At 33.2% G+C, this 25,385-nt stretch overlaps 1 protein-coding gene across 27 annotated transcripts in view; it reads right to left on the bottom strand.

Annotated features, from left to right (window-relative positions):
- The window catches only part of LOC129805674 (tensin-2), a 253,929-nt gene that overhangs the window by 24,248 nt on the left and 204,296 nt on the right, over window positions 1-25,385 (bottom strand). For 25 of the 27 annotated variants that reach the window (XM_055853723.1, XM_055853735.1, XM_055853738.1 and 22 more), the window contains 3 exons: window positions 14,437-14,979; window positions 10,374-10,433; window positions 9,379-10,210 (listed from right to left, as the gene is read on the bottom strand). In XM_055853723.1, the coding sequence (XP_055709698.1) occupies window positions 9,379-10,210; window positions 10,374-10,433; window positions 14,437-14,979 (1,435 nt within the window). The remainder of the gene's footprint in view (window positions 1-9,378; window positions 10,211-10,373; window positions 10,434-14,436; window positions 14,980-25,385) is intronic. The other 2 variants (XM_055853730.1, XM_055853749.1) reach the window with 1 other exon arrangement.

Genomic DNA, 25,385 nt, shown 5'->3' with positions numbered 1-25,385 from the left:
AATAGAAAGTGTTTTTCGTCATTTAAGTGGTACAAAATTATTTTTTTAAATAAAAAAATTGATAGGTCTTGTCTGAACTTGTTTTCTGTCTGAAAAAAATAATTTTAAACCACTTAAATGACGAAAAACACTTTCTATTCATCAAACTGCAATAAGCTTCTTTTTGATAATTTTTTATTTCAGTATTCTGAAGACCACCTTAGTTACTTAGAATTCTGGTTTGGGGCAGAATGAACAAGACATGATGAGACTAAGCAGTCAGCATTGTTTTACATCAAATTTCGGTAGAACACTTGTTTTTTTCGACTGTAACATGGAAATTTGCACACTTTTGCCTCTAACAAAAGAAGATTTTTAGCCCTGGAAGTGGTTTAAAATGCATATATGTCGGCTATATGGACAAATTCGGATGAAAGGTGATATGATCTTGTCATTTTTATGGAAATTTTTTGGTTGTCAATTTCCATCCTTTTCAAGACCTTAATTAATCCCTTATTTTTGTTCATTGCACATTTTCCTTACAAAATTTCAGCAAAATTCATGAAAAACTTTATAAAAATGATTCTAATTACGTTAATCTAGTTATTAATTTAATTACTAAAAGATATTTACCTTCACTGATTGAAAATAAATACCCTGGAGCTAAATTTATTGAGTGGAGCTATAATTATTGCCACCCGAAAATCGCCATTTTGATAAAGATTCTATTACAATACTCACAGTTCTAACGGTATGAAATTCGATTGGCAATTTTTCATATCGGTATGAAAATACCTTCAAATGATTTTTTTTATTTTTTTCTAAAAAAATTTTTTTTCAAAGTTTTTCCAGTATGAAAAAGTGGAGCTATGTTTATTGCCAGCAGTGTACAGTGGCGACAAAAATAATAGACTTATATTTCAAAGGTCAAGGGGTAAATAACTGTGTCGCTCGCTATTCACTCGAATGCCGATTTGCCGATCTCGTGCCAATCTTCCGATCTGCCAATCTCGTGTCAATTTACCGATTTCGTGTCTATCTGACGATTTCTGGCCGAATTGTTCCGATCTGTTGGTTTTTTAGTAAAATAGTGCCGATCTGCCAAATTTTAGCTCCAGATCGGTGCTTGCCGATCGCCGCTCACAGTTCATTCTGAGAGCCACTTATTTACCCCTCGGCAAAGCTTATATTTTTTTAATTTTTGTATTTTTTCCCAATTTGTTGATATAATTCTGAAGTAGAAATCTTCAAATTATTAGAATCGTAGAATAAGGGTTGTTTTGGCCGCTAGAGGTCACTATTTTACACTGAATACGTTAATAGTGAAATTCAGTTCGGCCAAAAAAATTGGAAAACTGTCATTTATAGTTTCTAAATATGGCTTTATTTAAACTTATTCGATTTAGAGACCACATTCTTTAATTTAAATGAAAGTGGTCCTATCGTGTTGTTCAAATCAAATTTCACTATTGGTGTATTCTGTGAAAAATAGAGACCTCTAGCGGCCAAAACAATGCTTATTTGACGTAGGGTAATTATTTGAGCATTTCTAAATCAAAATTATTTCAACGAATTGAAATAAACAAAAAATGCTAAAAGGTAAAATAGTGGTCTTTGTCCACTTCCCTATCCCGTAAGTTAATTTTGCAAAATTTCAATAGGGCAAAGTGGGGCACTTTTAAAATGGGGTAACCTACCTTTGAAATTGACCTCTTTTTTACTATTTTTTAAAGGGATTGAAATCCATCATTGATGTAATTAAGTTTCACAATTGGTTTATGGAACTAAATTATTTCATGGAAAATTCAGTTCCATTGAAAAATGGGAAAAAGCCCTATTTAAAGCTACCCTGATTTCAAGGTGTCCCGCCCCAATTCCCCAATGCGATATCCAGAAAGTCTAGAAATTGCAGATACGATAAAAGCCGATGCAAACGATTCTTTATTAAAAAATGGGGTAAGTGGAAGACCTACATTCTACAATATCAGCTAAAATCTTAACATGATGAAGCAACTTAAACAAGTCCCTTGTTTTTGCTTTAAGCTACCATTTACCTCCATGATAAAAAAAAATGTCGCATAAATTTAAAATCGGACACCTAAAATATTTCAGAAATTATTTATAACGACTTTTGCTGCTTTAGTTATCCATATTAGGAATGATGTGTTTTCTTTGCATTCCATTCCTTCTTAATCGCATTTGTGGCTTCCTGATTAAAACATTATTTTGAATTTATTGGAACATTAAGACCAAAGTCCAGTGGCAATCAATTTTTGTCGCTGACGATCGTACAGTAATTTCAATAACAAATTACCAGTGTTTCTTGTGCGAGAAAAAAAACAGCTTGAGGGCATGTTAACTTATCGCAGTGTTGAATGGAAGCTCCGATTATCCAGTTAAAGAAGAGAATTGCGATGAAATCGCTAAATTTGACGACACTGTGGGGGTGTCAATTTGCTGGATATTTCTCTCGATTTTATTGTTTTTCATAGAGGAAATCCACCTCGAAAATATTGGTTTTAGAGTGGGTGTCTTGCAAATATGTGAATGTGTCTTTTTCCTTATAAAAATGTAGCAATATATTGCCTATATTAGTTTCTTTTTTTCAAGCCAACACAATCGATACATTCTCAGTATCCATGAATGATTTTCATTGAGTGGCAAATATGCAAATGAGATCTCTCTTGTTGTCCAACAAATGATTCCCATGACATGAAGGAAAAGAATTACACAAGTATTGAGTAACTATTTTAATTGCCTACACATATCGATAATTTCCTCCTTATTTAGTGCGTGATAAACATTAATTATTGCCGTGTCTATTGGTGATGATATGCTATTTGTGATGTTTTCGTGATCTGTCGCAGAATTTTCTCGTATCATCGTTGGGTTTGTTTCAATTGCAATTTAAAATGCAGCATCATTAGATGTCTACGTTAGGATTGAAGATCACCGATTATTTATATGGCAAGTATCTCCAGTATACAAACTCATCATTTGACTTTTGTGGGGAGAGACATTGAATAAATTTAAATAAAAGGCGCTACTTGTTGGCTTTTTTCATTTGATGTCTGGGTAACGTTTTTAGAGATGGCTTCTGTGAGAGGAATTTCTTGCATTATAGGCTTTGGATTTCCTCTGAAACACGTTTGATATCTTCATTCGTCAAAGTGACTCGTGGACAGGCGCCCAGAGAGATGGAAAGATCAATTGAGGATTATTAGTCAGACACCATCATTCAATCAAATACCATCTTTTCTCACGCGGAGTATTCCGGAAAAAAAACTAGCAAGGTAAAAGAAAGTGGGGAGAAAAACCTTCCCGGAGGGCTCCAAAAATCAACGAAAGCTTTTAGAGTGCAGTAACCACTATTGGCCAATAAAGGAAACCACTTATTGCCAATGGGATACCACTGTTCTGGATACATAAAGTGTCCGAATTGCATTCAGTAAGCTTTTGAAATTTAAAAAGGTACGCTGACGTTCTTGTAACGTGGGGTTTGCGTCACTTATGTTACCCCTGCACACGAAGTAATTTTAAGATTGTAAAAATTCCGTAGAGCATACTTCAGGGGTATAAATAAAAAGTGACTCATAGGAGTTTGGATAGTGGCTACGAGTGCTTAAGCCACCCTATCACAGAAAAATAGAAAAAAAAATCCCAATACAATCGAACAAATTGGACGGTGAGATAGTGAGATCGTAATTCACGTCATGACACCGTTACCTGGGTCACATAATAGTCACTAATGAGGAATTTCCTCAGGTGAATTGCACCACCTACGCCATGATATTTCCCCGAAAACGTCACATCATTCGATGAGTTACAGCGTCACCAAAGTGTCTGATTAAAAAGCAATTATCCACCTGCCTTGCAATCACGGTAATTAATTATTTTCTACACATATGTTTCTATCTCGTCGGCGCCTCAATCTCTTTGGGTTTCTTTTTTTCAAAATCACTCTTTTTTTTGCCTCCTTTCTCAGCTTCTCTTGTATAGTGAAAACGCGACGCATACGCGCACATAGAATGTCTTATGAGTTGGAATATTGGCTTCGTGAGCGATTGTACCCGTGTATTTTATAACCCAGAAAAGTAATTTTTGCTCCACAGATGGAAAATCATTCCAATAAATGCCACACAATCGAGTCAGTCATCAATTGTGGCATCATTCTGTGGTCTTCCCAGATGAATTCCGCACCATAGAACCATTGCGAGTTCTCATGGAACTTGCGGATGGTCCCAAGAGATTGATCTTCATGCAGTGTACGAAGAGATAATGCACACGCAATATAATTCGTATCCGTACACAGAGAATTTTCTAAGTTACTTAAGTGGATGTAAATCATCATTTTAATCAGGGGCCCATCAAGCCTAATAAAAAGTGAAGCTATTTTTCACTTTTCCTTGTAAAAATCTTGCAGATATTGCACCGCGACTTAAGCAATTTTGCTCGTAGTTTTTGTATTATTTCGGCGTACTTAATGAAATATGTATTTTTAGATAGCTTTTAATTCATGATTTCGAAATATATTAGACAGATAAGTCAATTCTCTTTAGGAAATAACTTGCCAATAGTCTTCACTGCTTCTATGCAAAACCTTTGGAAAAATGAAATGTCGAGAGGCCCCTGATTTTAATTATAATTTTTGAGAATTATCTGGTGCCTAAGGCGTTTTGAATGAGTTACTAAACGATTAGAACTATAAACAGTATTTTGATTAAGAAATTTCTTTTAAAAATTTTAAATTTAAACCGCCATTAGTGTCACTTTTATTTACCATTTTGACAGATGATTTAAAAATTTGAATCTTTCCAAGAAACTCTCAATAAGGAAATACCTTAATTGCGAATACTTAATAATTCAGAATAGCATTTTCAAATTGTGAAGCATGATGGATGGGAGTAAAATTGTGCAATGTGCAAGAGAAACAGAAAAAAACAAGTAACAAAATAACTAGTAGAAAGTCACCTTGTTTTGTGAGAAACTTAGGAAAAGTGCCTTTAAGTGTCTTAAAGTCACTTGACAATTTTTCTTCCATTTCAGACAAAAATTGGCAATCGAACGTGATTTTTTTTTTCTCTTTCAACACTCTGCACAGCATCAATTTTCTGTATCACTATTTTTATCTTGAGAGTTATTTTGTGTATCACATATGTATCTAATTTATGCTATAAATCCACACTTTTTCCTCTGCAAAAGGTATGAGAGCCAAGAGAGACATCACCATGAAAACTTGGCATGTCTACGGACTGGGTGGCAGAAAATTAGCCATGGGAGACTTTGAAGACTCAAGACATGGGTCTATGGGGACAGTAAAGTGGGATGGACTGTCTGGGGATGATGTTGTGCTTATCAATTATTCACTGTCAAATTCACATAAATATTAAATGCTTTCTATTGTATCTCAATGGCAAAATGTAGGAAAATTCGCGGAGATCTTAAGTGGAAAATCTCAGGAGGAATTCCCACAAGCGCCATTGTTGACGCCCATGCGAGTTTCACGCACAATTTGGCATTCATCAGGGTCTTACTCTATACACTGAGGGGCTAGTAGTTACTCAGCATTGCTCAATGCATTGAATTTCTGGTAATTTTTAAAAGACACTTTTAAGTATTACAATATGCAAAAATTTTACGTATTTTTTATTTTATTTTTAATTTATTTATAAAAATGTTTATCACTTAGGGGAACACTTTTCAAGTTCGGCGCACAACCTGGCTTCGAACACTTCATATTTTTCCCATATTTCTTTAATAAATCTGAGCTAGTTTTTTAAGGAAATGTGTAACTTCAGATCAGCTATTAAAATATGCATTAGATATGTCTCTAAATTATAAAAGCAATACGGGAAAAATATGAAATTTGCGAAGCCTGAAAGCCTTTTCCTAGGTTTCAAATTCCTTTTGCACCTCTAATCTAGGCAAAACCATTTTCAACATTCTTTGTATTTAGTTGATCATAATTTCGATTTCGAATATACTGAACTGATTTAATTCTTCAGATCAGATTAAATGATCAACAATCTTCCAAACTTAATAAGTTCGTAAAATCGACACCACTGGCGCTGTATTCTCAAATATGTTAGAAAACATAGAAAATCGCGTATTTTTTAACGAGCTTAAACCATTCTTTCTTTTGGTTTTGATAGATAATTTTATTAACTGCATATCCTAATATATATAACTTTTGCGCAATATATCATTACGACCTCGGTATTTGGATTTAAACGAAAATCGATCACTACTATTATTTTTGCATATTTAATACAGGCAGTGTACAAATTAGCAGTAAAAAAATTAAATTTAGGGTGGAGTAAGTACTTTTGACCTTTTTAAGGTTTCATGTGCTTGTAATTTTTATAATCTTTATTTAAATAAAATGAAATTTTGTACAAAGATACCTTAAAGCCGTTTCTTTCTAATAATCCAAGAGAATTTTCAATTTTTTTTGGATATTTTAGTGAAAAATACATTTTATACAATTATGCATATTATATTATATTATATTATATTATATTATATTATATTATATTATATTATAGCAGTCGAGGAGCTGCTTCTTCGGGTTGAGAGATCACAACTTCGATGGTATGGACATGTTCAACGCATGAATGAAGAAAGATTCCCCAGAAAAGCTATGCAAGCCATTGTGAGGAGACCTCGGCCTCGAGGCAGACCTAGGACAAGGTGGCTGAATCAAATTCAGAATCTTGCCTTGGAACGCCTCGGGATCGAACTCGAACATCTTCCTGAAGTGGCGGAGGACCGACAGGCGTGGGCTGCTAGATTGGATGTCATGGGCCCGCGACCCCAATAGGGATAAGCGGTTGAAAATGAATGAATGAATGCATATTTCAGTACTTTTGGCCACTTTGTAAGCACTTTTGGCTATTGTGTGTAAGCACTTTTGGCCACTTGTTTCCAATAGAATTTTAATAAAATATCAGAAGAAACAGCTCTCGAAAACTTTCACAAATACACAGCACAAGTCCTATTCTTATTTAACACCAATTTTATGTCATTATTAGAGTACTTTAAACGACTTTTTGCACATTTTCTATTTGATGTAAAAATCAGTCAAAAGTCACTATTGGTTTTACTGAAATCCGCGAGGTGCGTCTCGTGTAAAATGTATGGGAAAATGAATGGCCAAAAGTACTTACACAGCCGAAAAAAGTAAGCTCTTTTAGCCACATCCGATTTTCATTTAATTTGTTAGAAAATCTTATTAAGGATGATATCACAATAAAATTTAGTTTATTAAGAAATGGACTTTCATTCAATAACGTCAAATATTTTCATCAAAAATATGAAATAATGCAAAACAATTTCTCTTAACATTAACAAGTTTCTTAAGAATCCCATGTTTTTTAGTGATTGTTTACCTTGGCGAGAATTTCTTTCAATAACATAGAATTAATCAAGTAGATACAAAATCAAATATGGTTTTCTGATTCGTTAGATTAGAGGTCACGAAATAAGACCCATTTTCCTGTTCTAAATAAACTCATAATTGCCTTACAATGTTATTTTACTTTAGGTGGCCAAAAGTGCTTACATGGCCAAAAGGGCTGACTCTACCCTAGTCGTTTATGGCTCTGGCACACCTTTAAGATAAGGAAAAAATTCATAAAGTAAAAATTCGCTTCTCTTTTTTTCTTAAAAGATTTGCATAAGTCTGTCCAACTCATTCGGTCTCAAAATTGCAGTGAACTAATTTTATTTTTATGTGATGTTCAAAAGAAGAAGAAGAGTGCGAAAGAGTAGGACAGACATATGTAGAACTTTTGAGAAAGAAAGGGATGTGAATTTTGATTTTATGAAATTTTACTGATCTAAAAGGTGTGGCAAAGACATTCAATATTAAATTTGGTTACCAAAAAGTCAAAAAAGATTCCGCCACACCTTTCAGGATCAGGAAAATTTCATAAAGCCAAAATTCACTTCCCTTTCTTTTTCAAATACTGAGAAAAAAAGAGGGTCCGATTAACTTTTTTTCCGCGTAACTTTAACATTTTTAGGTATAAAAATATAATAACATTTTTTAATGTTAATTTTACATATTTTTAAGTGTAAAATTGAAGTTAAAAAGGCTAACTTTAACCCACAATACACCTAAAAGCATAATATTTACAGCGATTTCGGATCAATAATGCAGGGTAAAATTGACATTTTCGGAATGTTGTTTTAACTTTTTCGGATTTTTCTCAGTGAAGGCTTTCATATATCTATCCTACTCTTTTGCACTCTTCTTCTTCTTTTGAATATCACACCAAATTAAATTTAGTTTAGCCCAATTTTGAGTCCGAAAGAATGAGAGACACGGATGTTAACCTTTTGAGAAAGAAATGGACGCGAATTTTGATTTCATGAAATTTTACTGATCTGTAAAAATGATCTTTTTTCTGAAGTCAAATACGTTTTATAAGTAAAATTTATTGATGAATCTTCCAGCAAATTTTAGGAAGATCACTCAACGATTTTGTAAGAGAGAATATATTTTCTGTTATTTATTGTCTTTAGAAATATGAATAAACAAAACAAAAATAAATTAATTTAGAAGTTCATTCTTTGATATCCAAAAAATAATTTACTACACTGAGAAAAAAACAGGGCTGCGATTAACTTTTTTTTTCATACATTTTACATTTTTTAGGTGTAAAAATATATCAACATTTTTTAATGTTAATTTTACACCTTTTCAAGGGTAAAATTAACATGAAAAAGGGTAACTTTAACCCCTAATACACCTAAAAAGGATAATATTTACACCGATTTCGGATCAATACTGCAGGGTAAAATAAACATTTCCGGAATGTTATTTTGACTTTTTCGGATTTCTCTCACTCAGTCAGTGTAATTATGCAATTTTATTATTAAGATTATTTAATTAAGATTTTTATCAAGTTTTAAAAGAGTTACCCGAATGATAAATTGGTTTATTCCATTATTCGGTTGTGGCCGAAAGTTTAAATTTTGTCCCAAACAATATTTTAACTTCTAAAGTGTTTTTTTTTTAGTTTTTATTGATTTTTTTTAATGTTTAAACAATTTGATTGAAGATCATCTTAGATACAAAAGTATTTTTCCAATTTATAGAGTTTTTGCACTTCATCATGATTTATAGCATTTTAACAACGATTTTGCAATTTCTTTTTAAACAAAAAGTTTTGTTTCAATTTTATATCACTTTCACATATTTTTATTGTTTTTTAATTCACAATGTTTTATTTTTAATATTGTTTAAATTGTAGTTGAATTTGTATCTAAGTAGCTAGCCCCTCGCGAATGATTTAGCGTAGGTGAAATGTCGCGATCGTGGGAGATATGTCCAAGATCACAGATAATTTCCTTGTAGAGAAAAACAGGGACAAAATGAACTAATTTGGTACTTACCCTTCACTGCTGGTACTTCTGCCGAATCCCCCGTCCATTGTATTGGACCTCTTAAGGGGTTCATGATGGTATCCATTGCTGTACCACCTCTGTTCTGTAGTGTAACTCCCAGGACCCGTTGAGGTGGTATGGTAGGATCTCAAGGTGCTACTTCCATTGGGAGTACGATCGCTGATGGAGTACTTCTCCCCACTGACCTTCTCCCGACGCTCCCTTAGCATCTCCTCGAAGTCATTGCGAATGGGGGTTTTTCTGTGACCCTGCTGATTGAGTTGTTTTCGCACCAGCGACGGACTGGACAGTCCCGATTGCATCTTCAGCATGACTGAGGCTGGTGGCTGTTGGGGCCCTTGAACGTTACCGTAAGTAAAAGGGCGGGAATCTTCGCGCGCGTGATAGGGTATGTTCTCACTATCCTCATCCGAAGTCACGGATATCAGCTCAACCGTGTGCTGTGGCTGCGGATACGCGAACGACTGACTTTGCAAATTCATGACGAGTGCGCTATCGCTTCGCGTCTCGAGATCGACACTTCGTTTGTCGGTGCCACCGATTATGGGAGTCTCTCGGCCACTCTCGCTGGGCGGAGGCGTTAGAGTTGTGGCTGTGCTGGCAGTATCGTACTGATCGACGCCACTGGGTGCCTTTGTGACAATGTCGCTGGGCCGATTTGCGGATGGGGACCTCTTAACCGTGGCGGTGCTGTAGGGCACCTGTGTGGACCTCTTAACACGTCCCTGCTGACTAACACTGTTATTTGCACTGATATCCGGAATATCTTGAACAGTCATCAACATATCAGATAAGATATCATCCAGCTCACGATGGCGGTCTAACACCATGGTTATTCACACGTAAAAGAACACACAAGAAACAGAAAAAAAGAAATGAAAAAGAATTAAAAACTGTGTTTACCAGTGGCAAAAGCTTTAATTGAAAGTCTCTTGTGCCAAGTTTATAGTGAGAAGGAGAGTGAGAGAGGGCTTTTTATTCACCTTGAGGGCTGGCTTGACTGGGAAAACTCGATGGTGACACACTTGATCCTTGAACACGTCCTTCAAGAAAAAGACAAAGTACATTACCATACCATTTGGTTTTTGGGGTGATAACAGATTCACTTCTAGAGCTTTTGTGATTTTTTTTTTCAATTCTTTATTAGTCACTTTTAATTCCAATGAACTTTTAGTGGTTTCGTCGGTTTCATTCATATTTTATTGTTTCCAATTAAGAATCTCCCAATAAATATGCAAAAGAGCTATCCCATAATTCTCAAATTTAATTGGTCATTTCTTTTAGGGATTTTTGCTAAAAGAACCTGTTATTCATAACTTCTAATAAACTTACAAAAATTTAGTAATAGGGGAAGTTTGGGTAGTTTCATGCAAAAAATTCTAATTTGCCTTTAGGGTATATACAGATAATAAACAAAGCCGCAACCTAATAATATTTTCTTAAAAAAATACAAAAATTAAAACTGGTTTTATGTAAAACAGAACCACTTTGCATTATCATAACCGAGACTGTGCATATTAAACCTATAAACTCGTGAAGATAATTAAAATCAAGAAAAACTATAACTTTCCACATTTTTTAGATAAACTAAAAAAAAGCTAAACACTCTTTTAGATATTTTACGAATTACTGTCTTCATTATAAAACCATTTCTTTGATTTCTTCGATTCATTAAAATTTTACTTTATGATTGGTGACTTTCATTACTGGAAAACTGTTGGAATACACGTTTTAAAGATGTTTTGGATCATATCTTGCTTAATTAGAGATAATTTTTAATAATCTTATGAGACTCATCAAGATAGATTTTATTTTATTAGATATTCAAAGAAATTCACTATTCATCTCTTTGATTAAGTCATTACTTGTAAATAACTTTTAACTTGACTTTAATATAGTAGGTTCTCTCTTATCTAGTTACTCTTTCGTCCGGGTGACATAAAATAATCCAGGGATGTTAATTGAAAATGTTATTATCATATTGTTTATATTTTGGAGATTTTTGTGAAAGCAAATGTGCTCTAAAGTACTATAGTTCTTTCTCACTGGCTTTTTCTTTTCGGACATATGCACATTCAAGGAAAATGTCGATTTGGTCAGGACACGAATTCTCACTTCAACAAAAGTCGTTTGATTTTAAGAGCTTCGATGTATATCAATTAAGCGCAGAATCATATTGACAATAAAATGTTCGCCGTAGTCTCACCGTATTTCGTTAATTTACGCATTTTCATTGCAATTCTTACGCAAATTTTCCATTACCGTATTACCCGTACTACCGTATCTCATACTCGGTAGGACTAGGTGAAAGAGATATAAGAAAATTGAAGAAATAAAACGAAAATTCGATAAATGGTAAGCAAAAAGAAACTGTACGATTAATTTTTCTTACAGTTTTTTGCTCACGGTTTATCAAATTTTTGTTTTATTTTTTCAATTTTCTTATATTATTTTCACCTAGTGCCACCGAATATGAGATAAGGAAAGGGCCTTGACAGACTTGAAGATTAGCTGAGAGACGGCTTAGTGTAATTATATTAGAAATAATGGTTAAACTATAATTCCATCATTAGGGCATAATACGGTAATCGAGAATTTGCGTAAGAATTGCAATGAAAATGACATTTCTGTTTCACGGATAAACGAGATTATAATATATTTACTAATCTATTATACTGATGTATACAGAATTGAAATAAAAGGGCCCCTGTTAAAATACCGAAAGCCAAAAACCCCAACAGCAAAAATCTTGAAAAAGCCAAAATCCGAAAACCAAAATCCCGAACGCCAAAATACCGAATTCTTAAAAGTGTCATAGCTACTTCCACGATTACATTCGATCTACTTTTATTTTACGCAATTTGCCCGACAAAACGAAATTTTCTGTGTCTTGGAAAATTATTTTACACATTCTCCTCCGTATATATTCATCTCTTTCCGAATTTTGACCATTGCATTGGAGATTTTGATCATTGGAGTTTTGGCCCTTTTCGGGATTTTGACTTTCAGGATTTTGCTTTTCAGAATTTAGGCTTTCGGAATTTTGGCTTTTCGAGATTTCGACCCATTCAGTACTTTGTCTCCTCGGGATTTTGAATTTCGGGATTTTTGCCGGCACCGAAATAAAAGATCGTCTATAGTGGATTTTAATGATTCTAGTGGTAAGCGGTTAAATTTAGGAATTGATATTTTAGTAATTCATTTTATATTCATGGTCACTTAAAATTTTCTTTTAAAATGTTTTGTCTTTTTGAAACGAAAAAGGAATCCATTGTATTATTTTCTGTTGCAATTTTATTAGTTTATTTTTTGATTAATATTTTTGTCTTTTAGTTTCTTAAAAAATTTCTTTTGTTTTAAAAAAGAAATTTTCTCTTTTGATCAGTGAAAAGCGTTATATTGATTAGAAATCACTTTAAATAAACCGCATCTGAAATATTATTAAAATGGTTTATTAACTCTTTAATTTTACCTTTGCCAACAATATTTCACTATTTTCATGTACTGAAAACACAATTCTGAAGAAACATTAGAAAATTGATATTAACTGACCACTTCTATGAATTTATTGCAAAATCCGTTCCAGCCAAAATTTTCTATAAAGTGAGCCGAGTGAGACATTTATACAATTTTTCAATTAATTTAAATATAGGTAAAATATTGTTGGTTAGTGAATTACCAGATTGATCAGTAAAACATCAAAATGATCAATAAATTATACAAAATTGTCAGTAAAAAATCAATTTAGGTCAGTAAAAAAATGATCATAATCTTGGTAACACAAATCCTCAACTCTTTTTTTCGATTTGCACTCATTACGGTAAATATGCTTTCAATTGTGTGATTTCTGATTTTTGAGTCACTTAATATTATTTAGAGTTTGATATTTTTATTAAACTGATTTAAAGCAAAGATGATTTCACTGAAGATCACACAATCAAAAAAGGAATAAATCGAAAAGGAGTTCTGCGTTTTTGTTTTATTTTGAATTTTATTGAAGCTTGTTTAGGTGAACATTATGCCTATACACGAAAATGCCCCTTAAAAACCAAATAATATTTTTTCGAAATCAAAAGTTACAAAGATTCTAGAAAGCATATCTTAATCGATTTGGATAAATTAGGGTTTGTTCGAAAGGTCTTGGAATTCCAGACAATATAAAATGAAAATTGAATTAAAAAAAAGGGGTGGCAAAGCGTCCCAGGCTTTGCGAAATGCTCGAACTCGTAACTTAGATGCTATTTCTCTAAAATTACATTTGGATAATTTACTGTTTAACGGTTCTCAACCGATTCATAAATCTCTCAAAAGATCCCCCAAAATAATTTTAAACATAATAGGTTTAATTTTCAGATAAAAATTTTTTATCGGTTATAAACCGGTTCATTACCGATTCAAAATCGATTGGAACCGGTTTAGTTTTGTCGGAAATTCCAAGACCTTTCCAACGACCCCAAACATGACCCCATTTGCTTGATAAATGCGCACTCTAGTGTCTTTTTAACCTATGACCTTGAAAAACCGTTATTAGGAATGATTCAACGGTATTTTCGAATATGGACGAAATCTTCTCCTGATAATCTCTAAAAAATATCTAAAGATGAAAAAAATCGCAAGACGCGTTTTCGAGCAATCCCAAAAAAACATAGTTTTGGAGGAGGAGGGGAGGTGTGGGGGGAAAATGAGGGGCATGTTAACGATCCTTAGGTCGACTTTTGGGGGGGGGTCCCCCGAAGATCCCAAGTCTCTATCTCAAACCGTTTGGCCTCTAGAGATGATGATAGCCGGAAGGACAGATGGACAGACGGACAAACAGTGTGACGACATTTCTCAGAAATCGTCTGAAACGTGAAGATTTGTGGAGAAAAGTGGTCTCCGGGGGGTGGAAGGTGGAAATTTGGGCGGGGGGGGGGGGTAAATCGAGGAATTATACTGCTCTCTCCGTAGAGTTCGAGCAGTAATAAAATTCTTTATTCCTAATTTGTGAACTTTCAAAAATTTCATAAAAGCTCTGAATTACCAATTCATAAAGATAATTTCACTTACTATTAACAATTCCACTGCTAGAGATGCCAGAGTCCATAGACAGAGTCAGAGGACTGCGAACGGACTCTCTCCCATCGTGTTCAGTGGTCTGAGTTCTACTGGAACTGGGAACGTTTCCGTTGGCAGTGTTGTCCTGTGTCTTATACCTGTACTCCTCAATTACCCGGATCTGTGTTTGATTTGGCGGATAATTGTGCACTACGTGAGTGGAAGAGTGCCTCTCTGGAGGCTGTGGTGTGCCTGGTTTTCTGACCGGAGGTTGACTGTACGCCCTGGGAATGGTCTGTACGGGATCCTTCCTGGGAACAGGAGTGCTGTTCCTCACAGTCGAACTGGATGAATTGTGGGCGGAAACGATGATTTTTGGTGAACTAAATTCTGGTGGAGGTGAAATGAGATTTTGCTGAGAACTCGTGCGAATTGGCTTAGCTGGTGTTGATGGAAGACTCAATTGTGGTGGACTGTGCTGAGGTGATTTTGGGCTTTTGAGTATTGTGGCATACAATGAACCATCGAGGGGACCTTGAAGATGCTTCGAAGCGGCTGAAGATCAAGCAAGATGCAAAAAAAAATTAATTGAAAAATTTTTACTTGAAAGAATGTGGTAAAGTCAATAGTGAATCAATTTCATGAGTGGGAGAGTGGATTGAAATGACTTTGCATTGCTGGCGAAAACGATAATGCGGGGAATTTTATCAAATCCATTTGTTAGCTATTATGGTATCTCTGAATGTCTCAATTCTACGCCTCTTGCTGTAACTCCAATCATCATTTTAAGCTCTTATTTATTCTTCTGCAATAAACTATGATTATTTTTACAATCTACTCTATACAATTGACACGCGATGCACAATTGGCGGAACGAATGGTGATAAAAGTTATGGTAAAAGGAGCAATTTCTCACGGGTAATTTCAAAATGAAGCACTTATAGAGCAATGGATCGATTTATTAAAATGCATATGAAGGAGAATGGAGAACATGCGCTGAAAATTGTAGGGCTTTTATGGAAAAATGCTCCTAAAAAGCGCATAATTTTTTTTTAAAGATGACTCCACGAAAGGCTAACAAACTCAAAAACATGTAATTTCTTTCTCAACACGCCCTAAACCCGAAAAAAATAATACCAATTTTCACATGTTTATCATGCTCAGTGACGAGCGTAAAAAATCGATCATGCATCGGGTTAATTGGTATTAAGACTGTCATACTTTTCTTGGTGGGCTCAATCATTCACTGAAAAATTCTCTTTCTCTCCCCCCCAACAGAAAAGAAAGAATTGCGTTTTAATTATTCTCATTAAAAATCGATCAAGCTATCGAAGCTGGATCGAAGGTCGATTCCAGACTAAGAAAAATTTACGTCAGACCAACCAGAAGCCTTTGGACTCAATCAACATTTTTCCTCATTCAACTACATTGCACATTTTTATCAATTGATCAGCATTTTTGTATTCGTAAATCGATCTTTAAATTAATCTTTTTTGCTCTTCCACCCAGAAATCGCATTTTATGTGCATTCTTTAGCAAATGCTGGTCATAAATAAGAAAAAATATGTCAAACAATTATAATAAAAATCCCACTTTCGTGGACGAAAGTTAATTGCTAAGATTTTTTTTTCTCCTGCCTTTTCGTATATTCATATTTATTTTGTCTGGCTAGGATTATGTATACGTTTTCCACAAAACATTTCCTCCACTTCTTACACAGGCACGTCCTCAAAATAGTAGATCATTTTGTAAAAAAAAAATACGTTGCTGTACACAGGCCTGAGCTAAAAGAAAAGCCGAAGTGAATTTGGTGGTGCCTGTTGGCATTCTTCGAAATGTCGCGAAAATTCACGTAGAGAAAATGAGAGATTTTTTAATGTGAAAATTGTTAAATTCCTTAGAGTTAAGTCATTTTAACAAGAAAATCCTTTTAATAATGTAGTTGAATACAGTTATTTGGGTTAATTGTGAATAATTGTCGATATTACAACAAAAACATTAGGATGTAATTTTGAGCTGGAATACTCATATTCTTTTGAACTGTCCCAAAATTCAGGATAGGTTTGAGAAAAACCCTTTTGTACAACGCTATTTTGGTTAATAAGGAATGCAAAAGTACATATTACAAGAAGGGACACGACCTGCTAATAAGGACAAAATTTCCGATATTGCACGACTTTTAATGAGCACAGGTCTGCTGTACAATATAGGTATGTACAGTAGTGGCGACAAGATAAATTGCACAGTTTCGGACACTGTAATGTATGCTTTATTTTTCGAAAAAATATGCTCTTAAATGATGAAACAAATAATAATAATTTCACTTGAATATAATTGCATTTTGAATATGAAGAAAAAAACCTGAAAGTTCTATCAAGAAATTTAGTATATTAAAAAAAAATCTTGAAATGGCACATATTAAGGGGGCAATATAAATAGCACACCCTATAAGAAGTGATAGTTTTCGGCTTCTACTGCAATTAAACATCTTAAAAATTCTATTTGAAAATTAAATTCGGATTAATCAGAATTCAGTTAAGTAACTTTTGGAAAAAAGAAGCGCTTGAAAACGAAGGATGATTAAGGAAATCAGGATTTGACACTATTGTAATGTGATTGCATTTCATGTAGTGTGAATATCTACTTAAAACTATTCCAAATTATTCATATTCGAGAGATTTATCTTGTGGTCAATCTTTTTCTTTAAATTCAACAGGATTGAGGTTCTTAGACCGTCCCGGCCATTCCAGAAGGTCAATTTTGTTCTGATTGAACTAACTTTAAAAACTCTTGGCAGTGTGTTTGGGATCATTAGCTTCGTTAAAACTTAAAAACCAAAAGCATATTCTTTTTGATGTTGAAGGACATGTCTTGTCCAAAGATATCCTTGTAAACAAATTACTTTATATTGCCTGATATTCCATATACAGACCATACGCCAATTCGCAAAATGTAACTCCATACTATAAAATCACCATCGGTAAGTTTCACGTTCTTAATTATATGTCAAGGACAAAATTTTTGACTTTTAAGACATTTAATATTTTGTTATGCCACATTCAATGATATTAAACACGAATACATCTGTTCAAAGGATATTATTCCAGAATTACAGGTCCTTCTGCAACACGCTCTTTAACAAAAATCACATAACAGGTACAAGTTTCGTTTAATTACTAACTCTGTATGTCTGGAAACACTTCTAAACCTGGTATTTTTACATTATTAACTTTTAGTAATGCTCACATGAGTCACTTCTTCAAATTTTGTTCAATTTGTTCCATTATTTTCGGTACGGTAGCAAAATAATTAAGTTTTATTATACGAACAATGGCAGAAGATTTTCTAAAAGTAGTTATACTTTCTCGAAATTTTCAAATTTTTTGCGTGATTTTAAAGTTTGATTTTTAAAAAATTACTGAATTATTGGTTCTCTTCCGTGAACAATACGATTTATAAAAAAAAATCTTAGTTATCCTAAACTTTTCTACGTAAAGCCTGTAACATTTACACGAAAGGGTTTATTTTTTACATGATTTTTCAGTTCTCATAACATTATTTTACGAAAATTTGTGGCATTAATGCCTACATATGATCAAAAATACAGAAATATAATGAATGTTAAAATAAAAGTAATTTTCAGTTAATATTTTGAAAGAAAATGAAGGTGTGCTATTTAAATTGTTCGCACGAATTTTACCTAAACTCATAAAATGACAAAACAGCATGTTTTTTCAGACATAAATATTAAATAATTATCATTTTTATTTATAATTGGCATTATATTTACTAAAAAATAAAGCATGATAAGGTATAAAAATTGATATTGTATCATAAATCATCAAAATAGGAAAAATCGCTGAAGTGTGCTATTTATCTTGTCGCCACTGTACATCTAATTATTTTTATTTAATTTAAAATTATTATTAAATAAACTAAATTATTGCACAGAAAAAATATTTTGTAAAATTGTTCGTAAATGTTTGTGAATTGAAAAAAGTTACCGATAGTCTTTTTAAAATATGCTAAATACCGTTTTCGTAGATCGATTTACCTATTCGTTTTACGGATAGATAATATTTTTTATTTATACAAAATTTACACTTGCAAGGCTGTAAATAAATCTAATGAAACGCTACAGTAATTTCATGATCTTTAATATTTGAATGATCTATATAGCCCTTATCTTCCTTTAAAATCGGGTAATAATTATAAAATAAAAAGTATTGGCTGAATTTTGGTTTCTAGGGGATTGATTTCTTATTCTCATTTACGTTAGAGTCTTATTTTTTTAAAGTAATAAAATCTGACTTTAATATGTTTTTTTAACAAAATTCTGAGACAATCTGCAAAATTATTTATTGCTGTTTTCATCGAGAATTTTTCGCACTTAGGAAATATATAATTGTAATTATAAATATTTTTATTCTAAGTTTACAAAATGTTTCACACTATTATCTGTTTTTTGTGTTCTAACAAAATGCTCCACTATTATTTGCACAAATCTGTTAGGAAAAAAACACTGAGCATTTTAGAAACTCTTTCTAATTTCAGATCTTAGCATTTTATTGTGAAACATCTTGACGGATTGAATATCTTAATCTGATCTTGTAACCTTTTTTCCACAACACGTAAAATATAATCTAAATCGCTGCATCACTTTTTTTTATTGTTTTTCGCAATTAATAGAGGAAAGAAATGGTTTTGGGGATTTCCTCAAAGAATCACAAAAATTCCAATTAGTCTACAAGAGGTCAGAGAAAGCAATTGGAGAAATTTAAAATCCTCAAATGAAAATCTTAAGAAAATTTCCCACATGTTGTGTAACAGCTCATTTTTTTGCTCATTGTCTGAATGATCGTGGGTTACATCAAAGAGCCACCTTAAGCTTAAACATTGAGAAAAATTTTCTTCGTTTACCAAATTTTCAAGATCACTCAATTTTCACTTAAATTAAGATAATGACGAATTTATTTGGACACTTTGGCACGATCACTGGGGAACAATTTCACAGGGATTAATTTTGTGTAGCACCTGGAGGGTTTGTTGAAGTACTTGTTGTCAGGAGCAGAGCCAGAAGATCTCTGACAGAGGAACTTTATATCATGAAAATTGTATGAATGAATAATCTGGAACGAGACTTCGCGACACGAACGAGTGGCAAACTGATCAGTGACTGTTGGATGGTCGAAAAACAAGTTCCATTTAAAATATATTTATTTTGAGATCGTCAGTCAGTGTCTCTCTCGTGCGGTCCCCCCATCATCAGCGATCCTCGCGCGAACAAAATACAATTCTCTGGACTCGCATCCGCAAAAGAAACTCCTCATCTTCGCATACATAGAAACTTTGACCATCTAATTTTGGCTAACGAAGCATTTCACGCAACTTCGTGCGCACCATCGCACGCATGAAGCAAAAAAAAAGTAAGATGATCTTGTGCTCGTGGATCATGTAGGTAAGTATCAGTAGCACCTCCATGGATACGTGATAGACAGACACAAGAAAAAAAAGATATGGAAATTGTTGCAGAAATAACAATAAACGGATAAATTTCAACAGACATTACATTATTTTTTTTTTAGCAAAAATGAAAACCTGCAACAACTTTCCACTTTTAGCAAGAATTTATTTCAACATCTCTTATGGGTAACCAAGAGGGATATTCTTTTACAAGCGCCCAACATCCGCCCACGTTCTGACTTTGTTTTACAAATTTTCTCTCGAAATCATCCACCAACTGTCTTTTTCTAACCCATTGAAACGACTCATTTGCAACCCACTGATTACCAATTAATCAGAAAACACAACTAGTTTAATCGTACTGGGAATTTCGAATGAAAAGTTTCTTGTCGAATAAACATTAAAGATTCGTTAAAGACCAAAGTTTCAGAAAGAATTGAGAGTCTAAATAGTAAGTGATATCGATTCCTGATTTTCGATGACCCGGCCCCTTCAAAAATTTAATCAAGTTAAAAACTGTGAGAATTTTTGAAATATTTGTTCAATATCAATTGTATTTATATACAGATAATCGCCAATTAGAGCAAGTGATATTCAAAATCATTTAGTCATTTCCTTTAAAACTTTAAAAAGTTTATGGATATTAATCCTGACCATAAGACTGAGAGAAATCCGAAAAAGTTAAAATAACATTCCGGAAATGTTAATTTTATCCTGAATTATTTATCCGAAATCGGTGTTAATATTATGCTATTAAGGTACCGTCGTTGCGGGTGACTTTGCACTCGAGGGGTGACTTTGCACTCTGCTGTCCGTAAGACTTTCATAAATTCTAGCACTTATTGATAGTGTTCGCCAATCCGGTCTACCATGTCAAAGTATATAGGGATATGTTATGTACCAAGTAAGGTACAATGATCCTCAAAAGGATACTTGTAGTTTCAGTAACAGTCAATGAAATGCAAATATAGGTATTTTGTCAAAAACCGACTCCGTGAAAAAGTTATCTGAAGGTACAATTCCAAAATCGATTTCAGAGTAACAAATTGCCCAAATCTATTCTAAATTTATCGGGCTAGAATAATCCACTTCGATTTTGTTGATTATTTTTATTAAAATATTTTTTTTTCCCTATTATCTTCATAAGACCGCATGATTTATGTTATAAAATTGCATATAATGGTCTTTCCAAAGCTTTATTATTGAAGTATTTGGCTAAAAATTATCCAATTTTGTGGGAACTTAAGATAAAATGACCGAGATCTACAAGATGGTATGGTCGCCATCTTGATTTGACGTTTCTGTCCGCCATTTTGAATAACTGTCAAAACAAAAGTCTCATCTGATTGAGCTGAAATTTTAGTATGTTGTAGCTGATGCCAAGGCCTTTTCAGAACATACATAAAATCCGACCTAGGTCAAGTGGTTATCTGGATATAGGAGCTCAAAGTTCAAAATTCTGACATTTTCATGAATACAGAACTACAGGGAGCTTCTTTTATCAAAACCATCACAAAAAAGACAGCGCTATCGTTAGGCGATGAGATCTAACAAACAAACAAAAAGAAAAGTAATGTTTTTGTTTATAACAGCGCATTATTTGAGAATCTTAAAAACTGTTTTCGCAAAGATGAAAAATAAAAAAATATATTAAATGCACTTTTCGTTTATTTTTTTAAAATTATGTTAGAGTAAATAAATATATAAAATTAAAGACTCAACTATTTTTAACGGTTACTGATGATTTCGTTTAGGTTTCAAATATTGAAGATTAAAAAATAAAGACCGCCAAAATATGAGTATTACAAAATTTTAAACTTTGAGCCTCTGTATCTAGGTAAATACCTGACGTAGACTGGAACATAAATACGTTTCAGAAAGGTTTTGACATCAGCTAGAACATACTAAAATTTCAACCAAATCGGACCAGTTTTAGGGTTTGACAGTTATTCAAAATGGCGGACAGAAACGTCAAATCAAGATGGCGACCACGTCAACTTGTAGATCTCGTGCATCTTACCCTTAGATGTGAAGATCTTCATTGTTGTTTATTATCAGAAATTGTTGATTTTTTAAAATTTATTAAAAAGTGCAAAGTCACCCGCACCTTATCCCAAGTGCAAGCCTTTTTTCTTGATTTTTTTTAACATAGTAAAATTTTATAAAATTAATGTTAGTGGCACAAAATCCATTCATTAACAACTGAATACAAATAATTTTATCCATTCACCCCCCTCCCTTCACTTTAACTGTCCATTTTTAGAGGGTAAAGTTGAAAAATAGCGAAAAAACGTGCAAAGTCACCCGCAACGACGGTATATTATGGGTTAAAGTTACCCTTTTTCATGTTAACTTTGCCCTTAAAAAGGTATAAAATTAACATTAAAAAATGTTGATATATTTTTACACCAAAAAAATGTTAAGGTTACGAGGAAGAAAAGTTAATCGCACCCTCTTTTTTTCTCAGTGAATGCAAAAGAGAAAAGTTACTATTTGGAGTAACGCTCTGGACTAGAGTAAACACGTTACCGTTCTTTCTGCCACTTTAAATAAAGCATGTATTTTTAAGTAAATACAAAATTTAATAAATTGCTATAAATTCTATTTGCAAAGTGAATAGGAGCTTGTTTGCTTAAAAATACACGCCATTTGATTTTCTACACATATTTTATATTATTTAAAAAAAAATGATACCTTTTCAATTAGAATTTGTAAATTCTTTTTGTAAAGGAATTTTTAAAACCCATATCTGTTTGGAAGAACATTTAGTTTTCTTAGCTTTAAAGCCACTAAAATCCTCAAATTCATGGTCATCTTTTTATACTATTATGACATAATTTGTTCTATCAAAACCGGGCAAAACGTCAAAATCCCAAAAAAACCAGAAACTCCTAAGAGACAAAATACCGCATAAGTCGAAATTCTGAATGGATTAAAATGAAAAAATGGGCTAAATTCCAAAAAATCAAAATACAGAAGTGGCAAAATTCCGAAAATTTAAAATTCCGAAAATCCAAAATTTAGAAAAACCAAATTTCGGAAAAACCAAAGTTTTCGTAAATCCCAAATGTCGAAAAGCCAAGATTCTATAAAGTGAAAATCCCGAATAGCTTAAGTTTCAAGCGCCAAAATACCGAAAGGACTAAAATTACGAAATCCAATCCCGGAGGAATGCTCAAAAATCCTGAAAGGATGGAATTATACGAAGTATAATGTGTGGAATAAATTTCGCAAACACACAGAAAATTCCCGCGAGTAAACGAGGCGTGTAATCGTGGGAGTAATTATGACACTTTTAAGAATTCGGGATTTTGGCCGGATTTTTTTTTTTAGATCTAGACATCTCAAAATACATATAATTAAATGTTTTGAATAAGAAGGGCAGGGTTGCGTGGAAAAATTAAGGTTATACAAATAATTTTAAGGTCGGTTTGATGAGGGATTCGAAACTCCGAACCTCTCATAAATACGAAACTACGGAAATAAACTTATTTAATTTACCGATTTTAAACAATTCTATGGGTAATAAGAGAGAAGTGTTTCAAGAATAGAGTTTCAGCAAAATAAAATAAATTCAACTGAATTGATTTGAACTCAGATAAAGTAAAGCCCAAAATAGACACAGGGATCGGCTTAGGGATCAGTCCGAAAAATGAGGATTGATGTCGATACACTCACGGATCAGCCCATAATTTGGATTGGAGGATCAGGCTGATCTTCTAAATTCGTTTAAGTGAAGTTTACGAGATTTAGCGACATCAGCGCCAGTGCCAAAAATATAAAAATTCACTTTGGGCATATTTTAGTTTTCGAAATGTCAATTGGATGAAAAACATGGAGAGTAATGGCACGCAATGTTGCAAAATCTTAAAATTCATTAAGATTGGAGTAATGGGAAGGTCGAAGTGTATCTTTCTGTACGAAAAATCCATTGATATCGCACTTAAGAAATCTTTCAACAATCAAAGTGTGTACATTTAATAGAAATTTACGCTGAAAACGCTAATCCTTAATCCTAAATCCTCATTGTATGATAGTTTGTGCTGATCTTTACCGTCAAATTTTTCGAGCTGAGTATTCTCCAGGATCAGCCTGTGTCTATTTTCGGCATAAGGTTCCATCTTTTGTAGTTATGTCATAGATTAGGTTCGAACGAGTTTTACAAATCTCAATTTAGAATGCCAATAATCAATAAAAAGTATCAATCATAGAAGGTTAATAAAGTTAACAGAATAAAAAATCTTTCTCTAAAATGTCCATTTCACGAAAGGAACGAAATATTCTTTAATTTTGAAACTTTCCGTAAAGTAGTTGGAACCTAAGGCTGCAAAACAACAAAACTGAGTGGATTTTCAACGTGAAATGCGATGACACTATCTTTTTAGCGGAAATTCACATAAAGATATAGGAGATATGACAACTCTGTGTGATGTAATTGTGTTATATTTATGCCAAAATAAATAAAACACTTCCTGACTCAGGATTTCACACCTTCAGTGGACGTTTATTTGTTTAAACGGAAATTTGAGATAGTTTTAGTAATTCAAATGGACATTTGGCTATTAAAAATTCTTGCCTTCCCCAAGTGGTTTCAATTTCTAAGTCAGATTTTCTATTTATTTTCTTCCATGAATGTGAAATTATACATTTTGCAGACAATTTCCCGCCACACGATTGGCGCGCACAATCTGTGCAAACAAACCGGAAAACATGTGTTGGTTTCTTCTATCTCTATTTCTAGCTTCATGATAAAACTTTACTACGTCATTTTCTACCTTTTGGCATTTTCTCTTCGATTTCACTGTTCTTTACTTCAATTTTTTATTTTGCAAAGCAAAAAAAAAAACATGAGAAGAGAGAACATAATCTCTCTCTCATTTCTTCACTGATTTATCGAACAAGTTCATTAACTCTATGACACGGACATTTTCATCATCACGAAAATCTTTAGCAGTGAACTTCAACTAAAAAGCGAGAGACTTCATCAGATTCTTTTGATGCATCACGTGAAAAGTGCTTTGTTCCAAAAGGTGAGGGAGAGATTGATTTGGATGTGATTAAAAGAGGAAAAAAAGAGGCACTAATCACTCATTCTTATGGAACCAAAATTAACCACTTTGGTGAGCTAAATTTACTTATTTTCAAAGCCATCTATTTTGGGATCATATGTGGTTTATATGTTTTAATCTTCACATCGTAAACTCCAACAGTTTCAGCACGAAAAATCCCATGCAGAAAAAAAAACCAACCAGTGTCCAAGAGAATCATCATTAGTTACAGACAAAAATCACTGGTTACTGAATATATCACTATGTCACTAATCTTACGAATTTTGTGTTAATAATAAGACACCATTAAGTGACACTTTCTTTGATGAAAATCTCCAGAAGAATTTGTGAGATTTCTGATTTGTAGCCATTTGTAAAACTCTGTTATTACATAAATCAATGTCAATAAACACAGTATGTGTTTTGCATTAAGAAGGCACTTAAGCCTTA

Source organism: Phlebotomus papatasi, chromosome 3 (assembly GCF_024763615.1).
Source record: "Phlebotomus papatasi isolate M1 chromosome 3, Ppap_2.1, whole genome shotgun sequence".
NCBI classification, from domain to species: Eukaryota; Metazoa; Arthropoda; class Insecta; order Diptera; family Psychodidae; genus Phlebotomus; species Phlebotomus papatasi.
The sequence above is the reverse complement of the archived record's forward strand: the minus strand, read 5'-3'. Positions and strand labels throughout refer to the sequence as shown.